The sequence below is a fragment of the Leucopleurus acutus genome (assembly GCF_964270905.1).
Source record: "Leucopleurus acutus genome assembly, chromosome: 11".
Taxonomy (NCBI): domain Eukaryota; kingdom Metazoa; phylum Chordata; class Mammalia; order Artiodactyla; family Delphinidae; genus Leucopleurus; species Leucopleurus acutus.
In genome coordinates, this window is record NC_139152.1 from 8025319 (window position 1) to 8039307 (window position 13989).

Here is a 13989-nt window from a genome sequence, read left to right on the forward strand (position 1 = left end):
AAAAAAAAAAAAAACCACACACACACACACAAAAGCCCTGCTTTGAATTTAACGTGCTGGAGAGGCTGGGTTTGCAAAGCTTGTTACTAAGTGACTATCAGCTATTTTTAAAACCATTGAGGGTTTGAGGTGAAGTGAAGCTCATTTTGTCAACAGGAAGTTATGGGCTCTGCACCTCTATTTATATAAACAACATTTGCTTTTCCATCTTGGGTTCTGCCCAGAAGTTGTCGTCTGACGCTGCTTCTGGCTCTGGTTGACTGGTTTTTAGAAAAAAAAAAAACTGGCCACCTGTTCCTCTCCCTGCCACAGAGAAAGTCAAGTCACTTTCGCTGGTGTTTAGTTAGTGAAAAATGCTAAAACACACAAGGATTTCAATTTTTTAAAGTTTTTATTTATTTATTTATTTGGCTGCCTTGGGTCTTCGTTGCTACGCGCGGGCTTTCTCTAGTTGCGGCGAGCGGGGGCTACTCTTTGTTGTGGTGCGTGGGCTTCTCATTGCGGTGGCTTCTCTCGTTGCAGAGCATGGGCTCTAGGCGCGCGAGCTTCAGTAGCTGTGGCTCACGAGCTCAGTAGTTGTGGCTCATGGGCTCTAGAGCGCAGGCTCAGTAGCTGTGGCACACAGGCTTAGTTGCTCTGCGACACGTGGGATCTTCCCAGACCAGGGATAGAACCCATGTTCCCTGCATCAGTAGGCGGATTCTTAACCACTGCGCCACCAGGGAAGTCCCAAGGATTTCAATTTTTATTGGAGTGTTGTATTTTTAACCTAATCTTTGTCTCCCTGAATTTGACTAAACTCTAAGCACAGCCCTGCCCCACCTCCACTGTGCTTCTGATGTTCATTCTACCCTGTAAGGTTCCAGATGCATCGGTATGGAACTCGGGTCCTCTTCACCACACTTTGCAAATTCCCTTCTCCCAGACAGATTTGTGAATTCCCAGAGCCTCCAGGTTCCCCTGCTCTGATGTCAACCCATCATCCCTCTGCCATCTCCTTATCCCCTTTATCTGGTACTCCTCCAACTTCTGTTTCTTCTCAGATGTCTCTCTTAACTGTGTTACAGCTGCTTCAGTACAGAATGAAGGTGGACCTTAAGAGACTGCCAGTTGCTTGCACCTCTGACCAGGTGTAAAGTATTTGGCTAAACATCAGCTCTCACCACGAGTGCCCGAGGCAGGGGAGGGACGAGCTTGTGGCTGGCAACACGTACTGCTTGAGGTCATCAAAAGTGGGGAGACAACTTGGGGTTTGCACCATCTGAGTCAAATGAATACTTAGAGAGTGTGCAAGGAGCTCTTTTTAGAGAGTATGGTGCACGCTTGAATTTCCAGAACTTCTTCATTCAAGGAGGGAGGAGAATTTTCTTTAATCAGAAGCATGAAATATGGGAAAAGGTTAGGCTCAGAGCAGGATCAACTCAATTTTGGAAGAGAAAATAAGAGTAAAACTTTTTTTTTAAGTGAGGTGAGTAGGCAGCTGAGTCTCTTCAAGGTACCAGGAAGGCATTCAGTCACAAATTGCTTAACGGTACTTTCACCCATCTGTTAATTCCAACATTAAAGACATTAAAGTTCCTTGTTTAAGAAGGTTGTCACTTGTGTTCACCAGGAAAAAAATAATGTTAATACCATAAAGAGTGAAATGTTTTCACATCCTTTTATGGGGAGGATCAAGGAAAGAAAACTAGAACATCGGGAACTGAAATGGGTCGAGAGTAAAATGCAGCAAGAAGGAGGTGAATGGAATTCTGCAAACGGGGAAGAAAGGACAGAGGGAAAGAACTAGGACCAAAAGCAACCCCCCAAAACTGCCCTGGGACTGTTCTTAGAGGAAAGTTATGAGGGAAAATAAGCCTTTGTAAGGGTAAGGAAAGAAAGGACAGAAAGTGAGTTAGAAGTGTTGGTTTACATATAGAGACGGGTACAAAAGGCAGAGGATATCAGAACAGTGAGAAACGGCAAAGCACGGGAATTTGGTGATGCAAAAGAAGAGCGAGGGTGAAACACAGAACTTCACCCAGTAAGACTAAAGGAGGCAGAAAAGAAATGGAATTTTCTAGAGGACCCAGGAGGGGACCACGTCTGGGGGAGAGTAAACAGATTTGTAATGTTGGAGAACCAGTGGTCAAGTTGTGGAGGGAAGGAGGAAACAATGGAGAAGAGCAGAACAGAGAAATGTGAGCCATGCTGCTACTCAGCTTTCAAAATGGTATCAAAGCCTAAGTTCAGGCCTTCTTTCTAAACATAGAAAAAGAAATAACCAGACCAAAGACCACTGTCTTCTGAGAAGGAAATTGGGAACATTTATTTTAAATGTTTAATTTGCAATATACCCAATACTGGGATTGGGGTGCTTTCTGGTGGGAATGCCACCTCTCGTTCAGTAGGCAATTGGAGGGTCAAGTTCATGAAGAGACTGAAATGATTCTTGGAAACTCTGTGCCTATGAGATGCCTCTACAGTGGCTACAATGTCCCTTGACTATGTCTGTCTATATACGAGTACATTTGCTTTGAGAGATTGGGGTAGGGCTTACATGCTTTGGGGCTTTTCTAGCGTTTCTCTTTAATCCGTTGTGCAAATCCTATTAAACTAAATTGCTTCTTAACAGCAAGAACCTTGTCCTCATTTAGGTAGTATTTCTGCAATGTGAAAGGAATCCAACCCTTACCAAGTTGAATTCTGTAACATATAACATCTAGGCTTTGAGAAAAACGAAAAATGCATTTAAATCTCAAACCATCGAGTTAAAAGAAACCTTAGAACTAACATAAATTTAACTTTGTCATGTGAAAGATGGGGAAATTAGACCAGGGCCTAATGAGAGACCATGACTTAACTGAGGCTGCCTGGTTACTGCTAGAGCCAGGATTAGAATGCAGGTTGCCTGAATATTGTGTTTCTTTTACTCTTTCCTGTAAACCATCAGGTAAACTTTATACTTGTGTGTTAAAGTTCAGGTCTGAATTCCCTTCTTATGCCCCAAGTCAGGCTACTCTAGAATCCATTTGCACAACATAATCTCTACAGATTTTGGTAAGTGGTGAGGATGAAAGAAGTACCAACCACTCAAGGAAATTAGGAGCAAGGATATGGTTTCACATTAAGTTGTCTAATTGTGGAGGTGGGCTAACCCCCATACTACCACAAATGAGTGGGTAAATGAGACTTGCTAGCCCTACTTGCCGACTGAACAACTGCATGAAAAATTGAATAGTTTTATACCTGGTGTACTCCTCTCTCTTTAGCCTTGGTCTTGTATAACTCGGCTCTGGAGAATTTTCTACGACTACAAAAATTACCATAATTCTTCTCCTAAAAAGGACCTACCAGGCAAATGTTAGGACAATCCAGCAAAATAATTAATAAAAGTAAAGGGGACTATGTAGGTGAATGGGGGTTAATCTAGGAAACTCTTGAATGAAAAATAAAGTTCCATGGTTAGTTAAGGTAGACAGTGATAACGTCTTCCACCCTAAGATCTATCTCAAACAGATTCAGTAGTTAATTATTATTTTTAATAATTTTATTGACGTTTATTTTCCCTTGAAATTGTATGTAGAATGTTTGTATCTAAGCCACATGGTATATCTACTAGGTCTATGATATGGGGAAGCAGCAAAACCATGCAATACTATAGACTATTTTAAGTACTGAAAAATGAGATAAATGGGTGAAAAATCACGAAGTAGGGGCAAAAGCTAGACATTGCAATGGGATTGGTTTAAGAAATACTCATGTCTATGGGTTGGCTGACAATGGTTGGACAAGAAGTTCCCTCTTAGAGCAGTTCCCTCTCCCTCCCACCCACACATTCTTTCTTTCCTCTTCCTTGACATCACAGACCACTGGGTCTCTGCAAGTTCACATCATCACAGGGGGGAAGGCGGAAATAGCTGGAGCGACGGAGTCGCCTTGGGGGTAGACCAGCCATCTGACGGCAGAGTTCATCTAGAAGAGAAGCAGAGCATAATGGGATGAGGATGCGGGAAGATGGCAAGGGCTCGTGTCTTAAGGAAAGGGAAGACTGCAGGGTGGTGTAGTGAAAAGGTTGAAGAGAAATAGATCAGGGTTAGAACCCCAGCCCTGCCACTTACTGGTTATTTACTTCCTACCAGAAAGTTTAACTTTTCTGAACCTCACTATCCCTTTCTGTAAAACAAGCATTAAAATACCCACCTCAACAAGGTAGTTGTCAGTATGAAAATGAAAAAATGGATACAAAGGTACCTAGCACACTGGTGGTCGGTAAATTTTAGTTTCCTTTATACACCTTGCTCCCAATTCTTCTAATCGTGGACTTATTAAACAGCAAAAATATGAGGTCCAGTCATTCAATATACATTTAAATGTTTACTATGTGAAAATGGCTAACTTTAGCAAGTCCCCTGAGACACTTGAAAGTGCCTAGAGTCCCAAATACTCATCCTCAATGTCAAGGTGCTTCCCTTGCAGGTGGCTTGCATAGAGCCAATTGGGGGCAAGCAGTGAGTTTCCTTCTGCGAAGTTAAGTACAGCTCTTACTCAGGGGCTTGGTGTAAGGCGGGCTGCTGAGTCAGAGTGGCTTTCGTGTGTGGTGCCTTTGCTGACCACAGCCATCGTTTGGGGCTGGCCGGGGGCAAGGTGACAAATATCTTTTTTCCCACCATGCACAGTCCATAACCACACACTCTGGACCCTTGTAAAATCTTCCTACCTTCCTCTACCTCTGACATTTCACAATAAGCAAGGTAAATGGTTCTTGGAATTGGTGGACTGTTTAAAAGGTAGCTGGTGTCTAGGAGTCCAGTTGATTTTTCACATATCCAAATGCTACTGCCTCCAAATCAGCAGCTTTCCCCGCCCCCCCAGAGTTATGAACGTGGCTGCAGACGAGTAGAGACTGTTATTTTTAATGGCTGACTTGGCTTTCCATCTAGAAGTCTGCTGAATGATCTTCAAAGCAACCAGAGCATCTGAAATTTCTATCTCTATGTAAGAGAAGTTAGGGGTTACTGTCTAGTTGGCAAGAGATCTGGGGAGGGGTGCTTTTCTTAGGGTTGTGTATATAGTAAGCGTACTGCTTTCCTTAGATTGTTATTTGGGGTAACGTGTAGCCCTCCTGCAAAGCCGGACCTTGGATCTGTTAGCGTCTTGTGCCTAGTTATCACTCTCATTACCGTCCCTCCCCACTAAAAAGCCAGTCTTACCTTTCATAACTTCATGCTCTTTACAGACAAGACGGGAGCAGACCTCATTGTTGATGATGTACATACGCCGTAAACTGCCACCAGTGCAAATGTCACGGTGCAGGAAGGAGATAGAAAAAGCATTGAGAGGGAGATCTAGCCTCGGCCTGCGATGCCTCTTCAACTCCTGTATGTCCCACTCTTCCCTATCTGTTCTCCCCTTATCTGGATTTCCTTAAGTGTTTCAGACTTCTTCCTCACACTCCCCGCCCCACCCCACCTCCCCAAGTAGTGTAGGAGACGGGAATGGGATCAATCACTCTTCTTGGTGACACTTTGCACACTCCACCTAGACTCAAGCTTCATACTCCTCCCCACCATTCCCTACTGTTTTCTACCTTCACACTTGGATGTTTAGCTCCAGCCTTTTTCAGTGAGGTGGTAAATTTGATAGACTGGAGTTTCCCTCATGATGATCCTGCCTCCAGCCCCCACCTTCCTTTGCCTTCTAGCGTCTACACTTATTAGTCAAACTGTTCTCTGTGTGCCTCAATCCATACTCCACGTGCTCATTGGCACCTTCAGGAGTAGCTAAGAGGGTTATGCTAAGAAATGCCTGCCCCTCCAAAGACTGAAATTCCACAGTGGAGGCTCATTAAATAGTTACTGACACGAAAGCACTATCATGGACGATGCTCCCTAGGTGTTCTGGGACCTTTACCTGGTAAAGCATAATTGATGGATGCATTGCTTCACTGGCCGATGCACAGAGTAGAGTCTTGTGCAGGCAAATTTCTCATCCCGGCACTCTGAAGAGGCCCAACATAAAAAACACGGGGAGGCATAACAAACAGGCATGAACAAAGGGTTAAGGGGATGGAGGAGGGGAGAGAGAGCTGGGGAAAACCTACAAAGTAATCTCTACAGGGGATCACTGTAAGTTGGCGCATGTTCTTCCTGTCACCAAAACAAAGCAATAATAGAAGTTGGCTAAAAAATGAAATTTAGGTGCTTCCCTACCTGGAAGGAAAGTGGGTTAAAATAGTCCCTGAGGTATCTTCTAGGAAAAAAATCCTTCTAGGGTTATACAGGTGGCAACATGAAATATCAAATGCTAGCAGTCCCATTCTGAAGAATTTGAATTCTGAGGTGGGTCACTATTTCTCTGTTCTGGTGGGTTTTCAACCCCATCTGCACATCAGAATTATCAGTACATTAGAGAAAGCATGACATCTACAGTCATATGGAGTCCTTGCAGTCACTTCCCAACCCACTAACCAACAGATAGTGTCCGAAGGTAGTTTAGGGAGAAGACTGGTCTGGGACCATGCAACGGTGGTCCCATCTTTTTCCCATGACTTTTAGAACAGGAGCTCGTAAAACAGTGGGGTGGGGTGGGAGGATAATGAAGAGTATTACAAATACGCTTTGAGATAGAATTGGAAATAAACTCGAAGATGTACCAAGTATCCTCCCAAGAGCAAGGACAAGGAATTCTCAGGAAGGAAAAACAAAGCCTAAAAAAAGACATGCAAAAGACATTCATACCTGTGGTGGTATTTTTATCGGGTGAGGCTAGAAGGCAAAAATTTCATTCAGTTATTACTGCTTCTAGAAGTCACTGCCCTGTAACTGTCCTGTTGCCTCACTTGAGACCCACGTGCGGCACCCATAAATAGATGAATTAATAACTCTTTTTTAGCCACTTCTAAAAGAAAACCCATAATGGGGTGTTTTGATCCACAAAATTGAAGAGATTTAACCTGATTTTAAATGATGTTTGTCTTTCTCCTTTCTCTCCTAGAGAGTTGAGAAACTCATTGTATTGAGAATATCTTTGTTTCTATCAAGAGGCAAATTTAGTAGAAACACAAGGCAACGAGCCATGCTCAGAAGAGCGTCATCCTGGAGCTAAGGGGAGAAAAGATTATTATTCTGCTGTGGAAGCTCTAGATACATCATCATGGGTTCTTGGATAAAAGTTATTTGGTAAAGAATAGCAAGGGTCATAGTCACATCCAGCCCTAACCTAGGGGCGGGTTAAATACCAGCGAAGTTTGTAAAATGGAGAATAAGTCAAGGAGTAAGATGAGTCTTGAGGAAATAGACTAACCACGGGAGTTATCTGTAAGAATGTCTTTGGAAGGGTTGCTTATAGGATACCATAGGAAGAATGCTATATCTGTCGCATGGTTTCAATTACAGGTTTATATGTTGAGAATTCTCAAACTTATATGTCTAGCCCAGATCTTTCTCCTAATAAGCTCAAGACCTACAAATCCAACTGCCATTTTTGTGGAAGAGTTCATGGATTTTTTTTTTTAAAAAAGATCCTTCCATATCTCAAACTGCCTTATCTTTCCCCTTCACCAATATTCGCATTGGTACCACCATCCACCCAATAGCTACCGTCTACCTAATAGAAAACTGGACATCATCTCAACAGTCCCTGCTCGCTGACAGCTCATTTCTCTCCCTTACCTCTAACGTAGTTCAGGCCATCATATTTTATTGGGACTAGGCAAAAGCATTCTCACTGGCTTTCCAGTTCATGAATCTGCTTAGGACCTTCCTTTGCATGCATTATTCTCTGATTGGTTTTCATTTCCATTCTAAGCCTTTGCCCATATTGTTTTCTTTACCTAAAAGCTCTTCCCCTTTCTATTCACTTGTCTTTCAAGAATCAACCTAGTCAATATGCCTTCCATAAAAGCCTTTCCTAACTCCCAACACAAAGTATAGTCAAGGACTCTTTGAGTCTTCCACAGCTTCTTTTGCTTATCCTGATTATAGCATTTGTAAAACTGAATAAGGTTATCCATTCCTTTGTCTATCTCGTCTACTAGACAAAAGATATCTAGAAGAAGATCAGTTTTGTTCACCCTTGTCTTACCTTTACCCATCCAGTCTCAGAAACTTGGAGAGAAAAATCAAGTCTTGGTATTTTGTGTATCAAACCCCTCGCGCAGTTCTTGCTTGTTAGGGGATCAAAAATGTCTTTAATTTAACTTATACTGTTGGACAATTGTGCTACATAAAATGGTAGCCCTAATTAGGATCCTTCACCAGCCATACTGCCTTCTGTCATGGGGGATAGGGAAAGACCAGAACGGGCCCGGTGGCCCTGGGATCCCAGATCTGAACTTACCCAGGTCATCTGTGGGAGGCTTGATATCGGCCAGAACTGAAAAGGCACAAAACATCGGTGTGAGGAGGGTTTCGAATTGGCAAAGGGGAAGGCAGAAGGCAAGAGGGAAGAATATAGATAACAGGACAAAGTCAAGACTGTGGCTGGGTTTCTGTATTATGTCCGAGGGAATAAAGTTAATTGAAAATAATTAAATATTTTTTGAATATTATTTGGCCTGTTGACATGATGCTAATTTTTGGAAGACTTTAATTCATGCTTTTTTAAGCTATTAATCCACTTTGCTTCCTGTTTTTAGAGGACTAGCAGGATTCTTGCCTTTTATCCCACCGTCACTGAACAACATCCCTTTCCCTGTGATAAAAATACATGATTAATTCAAGAGCTGGAATAAATAATTGTGAATATTAACAAGAATCACGCCATCTTTAAGGAGATGAAACATACCTGTAGGAGTGAAACCTACCTGTTTCATCTGTAGCAGGATCATTCACCAGATCTGCAAAGATACAACATAGGGAATGAAAAATGCAAGTCAGAAAAGTAGCAAAGAGGAGCCGGATGAAGGGATGATGATCTAAAAGGAGGCAAGATTGAAGTGAAAGAATGTGGACTCTTGGGGAAAATATAAGGGAGCGATAAAAAGATTGGGCATGTTTAGAGCCCTCGGTGGCATCTAAGATAGACAACAGAGCTCTGAACCTCAGCAAGTCCCCTACATACAAATGAGTTCTGTTTCGAGAGCACCTTTGTAAGTCCAATTTGTTCGTAAGTCCAACAAAGTTAGCTTAGGTACCCAACTAACACAATCGGCTATGTGGTGCTGTACTGTAACAGGTTTATAATACTTTTCACACGAATAATACATAAAAAACAAACACAAAAAATAAACATTTTTAATCTTACAGTACCTTGAAAAGCACAGCAGTACCGGCTACATCACTGCTGCTTTTACACTTGCTTCTGGACATCCTGGGCTTGAAGTGAAGATGCTGTACTACTGTACTCTATACAGTACCGTACAGTAAAGTACACAGAAGTACATCCACTTGTAGAGGATGCACACACGTGACAATGTACGCCAGACACAAGAACTCACTTAGGTGATTGGACATGAGAATGTTCAAATCTTTGAAAGTTCGCAACTTGAAGGTTTGTATGCAGGGGACTTACTGTTCTAGTCTTCCTTTAAGGAAGGATGTACAGACCTCAACCCTTCTATCCCCAGTTTGAAAGCAAAGAAATAAACAAAAGAGTATCCTACTAGGATCTTCTGTGAATGTCTCTGGAGTCACTGGAGTCACATCATCTGCATAAAAACAATCGGGAAACATTTTCTGAGCATTCTCTGGCCCCCACCCCTACACTTGCACTCCCAGTAAGTGAAATTGACAAGCACAGTAGACTCATAGTAAGATCCCAAAGTGTTTTTCTTTCTTTGCTTCCCAGCCTAAGTCCTTTCCCCTGTAGCCCAAACAAATGTCACACTTTCCTACTTCCATAAATATACCTGTACAGTCCTAACACTAGAGAGTCCTTCTCCCTGTGTGCTCCTTATTTAGAGGAATGAATGAACTACATGGCCATTAGACAGTCCACCACAGGCACGCCCTTTCTCGGTTAGACTTTGGTTTAGTGTTGGACTGCAAGAATGACTTCTTCATCCTAGCATATAATAACAGATACAGCTAATTTGGGATTACTATGTACTTGTTTTTACAGATGGTAAAACTCAGGACCAGGAGAATAAATAACTCACACAAGGTCATAGAGCTTGTTAATAATTATAATGGATTGATGACCTCTTTGCAATACTTATTTAAAATGAAAATTGTTTTTCTCAAACAGACTGTGACTTTTAAAAACTTTTTGTTTTATATTGGAGTATAGTTGATTAACAATGTTGTGATAGTTTCAGGTGTACAGTAAAGTTATTCACTTATACATATACATGTATCTATTCTTTTTCAAACTCTTTTCCCATTTAGGTTATTTAATATTGAGCAGAGTTCCCTGTATACAGTATACAGTCCCTGTTGATTATCCATTTTAAATGTAGCAGTGTGTACATGTCAATCCCAAACTCCCTAGCTATCCCCCCCCCCCCCCCCCCCCGGTAACCATAAGTTCGTTCGGTCTGAATCTGTTTCAAGCAGACTGTGATTTTGATATTCATAATTTGGATGTAATTGGATATCAGTCTGATGATAGACTTTACACAAAAGAGTGTTCACAAAAGGTAACATTGGTAGTTTTCTGATGCTCAGTGATAAGTGAGGTAAAGAGAGGGGAGAGGAAATGCCTTGTTGTTGATCCTTGGAAAGTAAATGCCGGAGGGGAAGAAATAAAAATGGTCCAGGTCTTAAGGTGGAAGCTATTGGATAAACTAAGAAAACTGTATCTGAAACTGTAAATAACAGCAACTCCTGAAACAAATAGTCTCTGCTTTAAAAAGCAACAGAACAAAGCGGTGTGAAGAGCTAAATGTTTGTTAACCATCCCACCGGTAATTAACCTTCACTGTAAATGGCTTAGAGTCATAGTCTCTTTTACCCACTAGAGGTCAGCAAAATCACAGTTTGCCTTGAGGTCAGCTTATAAATGTTAGATTTAAAATCTGGTCATGTTTTAAAGCATGTCAGAGTTACTGATCCTTGCACTAGAAGCAATACACAAAACGGTTTTTTTTTTTTTTTTTTTTGCGGTACGCGGGCCTGTCACTGTTGTGGCCTCTCCCGTTGCGGAGCACAGGCTCCGGACGCGCAGGCTCAGCGGCCATGGCTCACGGGCCCAGCCGCTCCGCGGCATGTGGGATCTTCCCGGACCGGGGCACGAACCCGCGTCCCTTACATCGGCAGGCGGACTCTCAACCACTGCGCCACCAGGGAAGCCCCACAAAACATTTTGAAGGAATTTCCCCTGCTTATTCCTTAACTCATCCTTTAAAAAAAAAAATTCCGGATAGAAGGTCATCAGATTGACAACAGCCTCATCTTTAACACTCAGTATAAGCTTTTGTCTTCCGGAACAGATTTTGATAAAAGGAATTCAAGTCTGCTCCAGTCCCACAGGATATTTGAAAAGCCACTGACCTGAACCATTCCAGAAGCTGTAAGAAGGGAGTGGATTCTCCCCGGGGTGCAGCCCTATCCTGCCCTGTTTCCCATTCTCTCCAGCTACATTCCGGTCCAACCACGCACAGAAACAGAGGGAGCAGTGGGCGAACAAAGGGTTTGAGAGTATCCTGGCTGTCTCCTCAGAATTCCAGGCAGAGTACTAGTTTTCTGTATATTCCTCAGTTTACCCACCTTTTCCATGAGCTACCACCATCTGAATGCTTTATTAAGGATTCGTGAGTGTTCCCTGAAGGAACGTTTTCATCATTTCTTGTACTATTTCTGCATCACAAATCATAAAATAGGACTGGACCTTAACCAGCCCAAAGAAAGGAATTTGGATTTTTAGTTTTGCTACTGCTGACTATGACCTAGGTTCAAAAATGTAGGGATTCAGACCTCCGTACCCACAACAGAGAGAAAAAAAAAAAAAAGCTTTTCTATATTTTAGCTTCTCTACCAGGATGCACAGTAAGAAATGCTATTGTGCCTCAGTATACACAAAGAAAACTGAAACAAGTTTAATAAGATAATACTTTACTCTGGTAATGTACTTGCAGTGTACTCTGTTTTTATTTTAGTCTATCCTAACTCATTAAAAGCCCCAGTTGTGACCCACTCATTTGGTTTCTGACCCATTAACCGGTTGCATACTGCAGTGCTCTCAGGGGTTGGGAAAAACAAGAGAACTTATGTTAGGTACCTGGAGGCAGCCTGGGAATGTTGATTAGAGTACCCTTCATCAAGCTGAAGGAAGTGGCCCTGTGGAAGCCAGAACTTTTGGGTTCTGTCTGATTGTGCCGCAGATGCTCTGGTGCTGGGAAGACTTCTTAGGTCTGCATTTTAGTTTCTCCACTATTACATGGTTAGGAAAATGTTTTCTGTTAGGATCTGTGGGCATTTTCCAAGGGAGTGGAAATGAGACGGACATAGAGAAGGTCTGGGGAAAGTTATTTCAGTAGTTCAAAAGAGAACAAGAATGTTTTATGAATGGGCTCTTAGTTCCCCGACCAGGGATCGAACCCGTGCCTCCTGCAGTGGAAGCGTATAGTCCTAACCACTGGACCACCAGGCAATTACCAGGATAATAGGATTGTTGAACTAGTGAATTAGATCCTATTATTTCCCACACCTTGGCAATGCTTCTCTGTGTTGTATTACAAATTCTTGAACTCTAACCGTTCGGCTACATTGTCCTAATAAGAACCTCATCAGAGCCCATTTCCAAGGGTTCACCTACCTCCTCTTTGGCTGTTGACCCCTAGGGGTGTCCAGTCTGTATCAAAGGAAGGAGAAAATGTATGTGAATGAGTCCAGCTCTATATCCCGTAAAGCTTGTATAAGATGAACCAGAAAATGATGGGAAAATTGTACTTTATCTTTCAGTGTTTTATTTCTGTTATAGCTCAATATAAAAGTACTCAGGAAAAAAAAGAAAAAAAAAAGTGCTCAGAGCGTTAGTGCTACACACAGACATGGGAACACTCAAAGAGAGCAGATTCCTGAGAACAAAGGCGAGCTCTGCTATGCCCTGACTCAAGAGGCCCTCTTGCCCTCAGTCCAGCCAGAAGGGGTAGGGTCCTGATCCACACAGAAGGCCGGCAGACTCTCTGATGTCCCATCCTTCTGTCCCCACAGCCAACCCCTCTTAACTGCACTACTGAACAAGTCCAAAAATTATCATCTCACAGTCTGCATTTGGCCGAATTAAAAAAAAAAAAAAAGAATAGGATTTTTTGAAAGCCAAGGTTCACTTTCTGTGGTCAATCTTCTAGTTCGATTCTTTGAAATCTGAAGATCATTTTTCATTTGTGTATAGATGTGGCAACATATTTTCTGTGTGCGTGTGAATCTGCTTGTGTGTAGGCTGGTACTAGTGTTTCTTAGGTGTATATATTCACTGTTTTCCTTCACGGTTTAAACTTGACTTTCTTGAGAGGTGATCCTTATATGTTTGTGTATGCATTTGTATATATCAGCTTCTTTATCCTTTGGGTTTTTTTTTTCTTCACTGCCCGGCTTGCGGGATATTAATTCCCCCGACCAGGGATTGAACCCACGGCAGTGAAAAGTGACGAGTCCTAACCACTGGATCACTAGGGAACTCGCCGTGTTCTTCTCTTTAATGGCAATTCTAGAGCTCAATAGCAAGCATCTCTTCTCCTCTTCCCCTTCAGTCTCATTCCATCCAACCTCTAACATACACCTCCACCCACATCTGAGGAAATGACATTTTAGGGAGAAAAAAAAGGTAGGGACTCACCAGAGGGAATGATGAGTACAGTGAGAAACAGCAGCACTTTGGGTCCCAAAAGCAGCATATCTGACAGGTGGGCGGGGAGAGTAGAGATTTCAATTGCAGGCAAGGATATCTGGAGGATCTCTGTCTCTGCATCTTCCCAGGAACTTTCCTAGTGCCCCATAAGTCTCAGACCCTTCCTCTCTTTCACTCAACATTTCTCCTTCAAATTCTATTCTTTGATCATTTGCCATTATTCTCTCTCCTTTTTTTCTACCAAGTCAGAGGAAATTTTATACTGTAAATGGTTTATGA

At 42.3% G+C, this 13989-nt stretch overlaps 1 protein-coding gene across 3 annotated transcripts; it reads right to left on the reverse strand.

The window, feature by feature from the left end:
* Positions 1–3841: 3841 nt before the first annotated feature.
* On the reverse strand, positions 3842–13756 carry MFAP5 (microfibril associated protein 5; the record flags this gene model as incomplete). Of its 3 annotated transcripts, XM_082849412.1 has the most annotated exons (8): positions 3842–3954; positions 5193–5266; positions 5893–5980; positions 8320–8355; positions 8786–8818; positions 9584–9628; positions 12676–12711; positions 13699–13756. In XM_082849412.1, the coding sequence occupies 8 exons, from the start codon at positions 13754–13756 to the stop codon at positions 3842–3844; spliced, it is 483 nt and encodes a 160-aa protein (XP_082705538.1). The 3 variants fall into 3 exon arrangements, with proteins under 3 accessions (XP_082705538.1, XP_082705540.1, XP_082705539.1); XM_082849414.1 differs by lacking the exon at positions 12676–12711; XM_082849413.1 differs by lacking the exon at positions 8320–8355.
* Between the last annotated feature and the right edge of the window lie 233 nt (positions 13757–13989).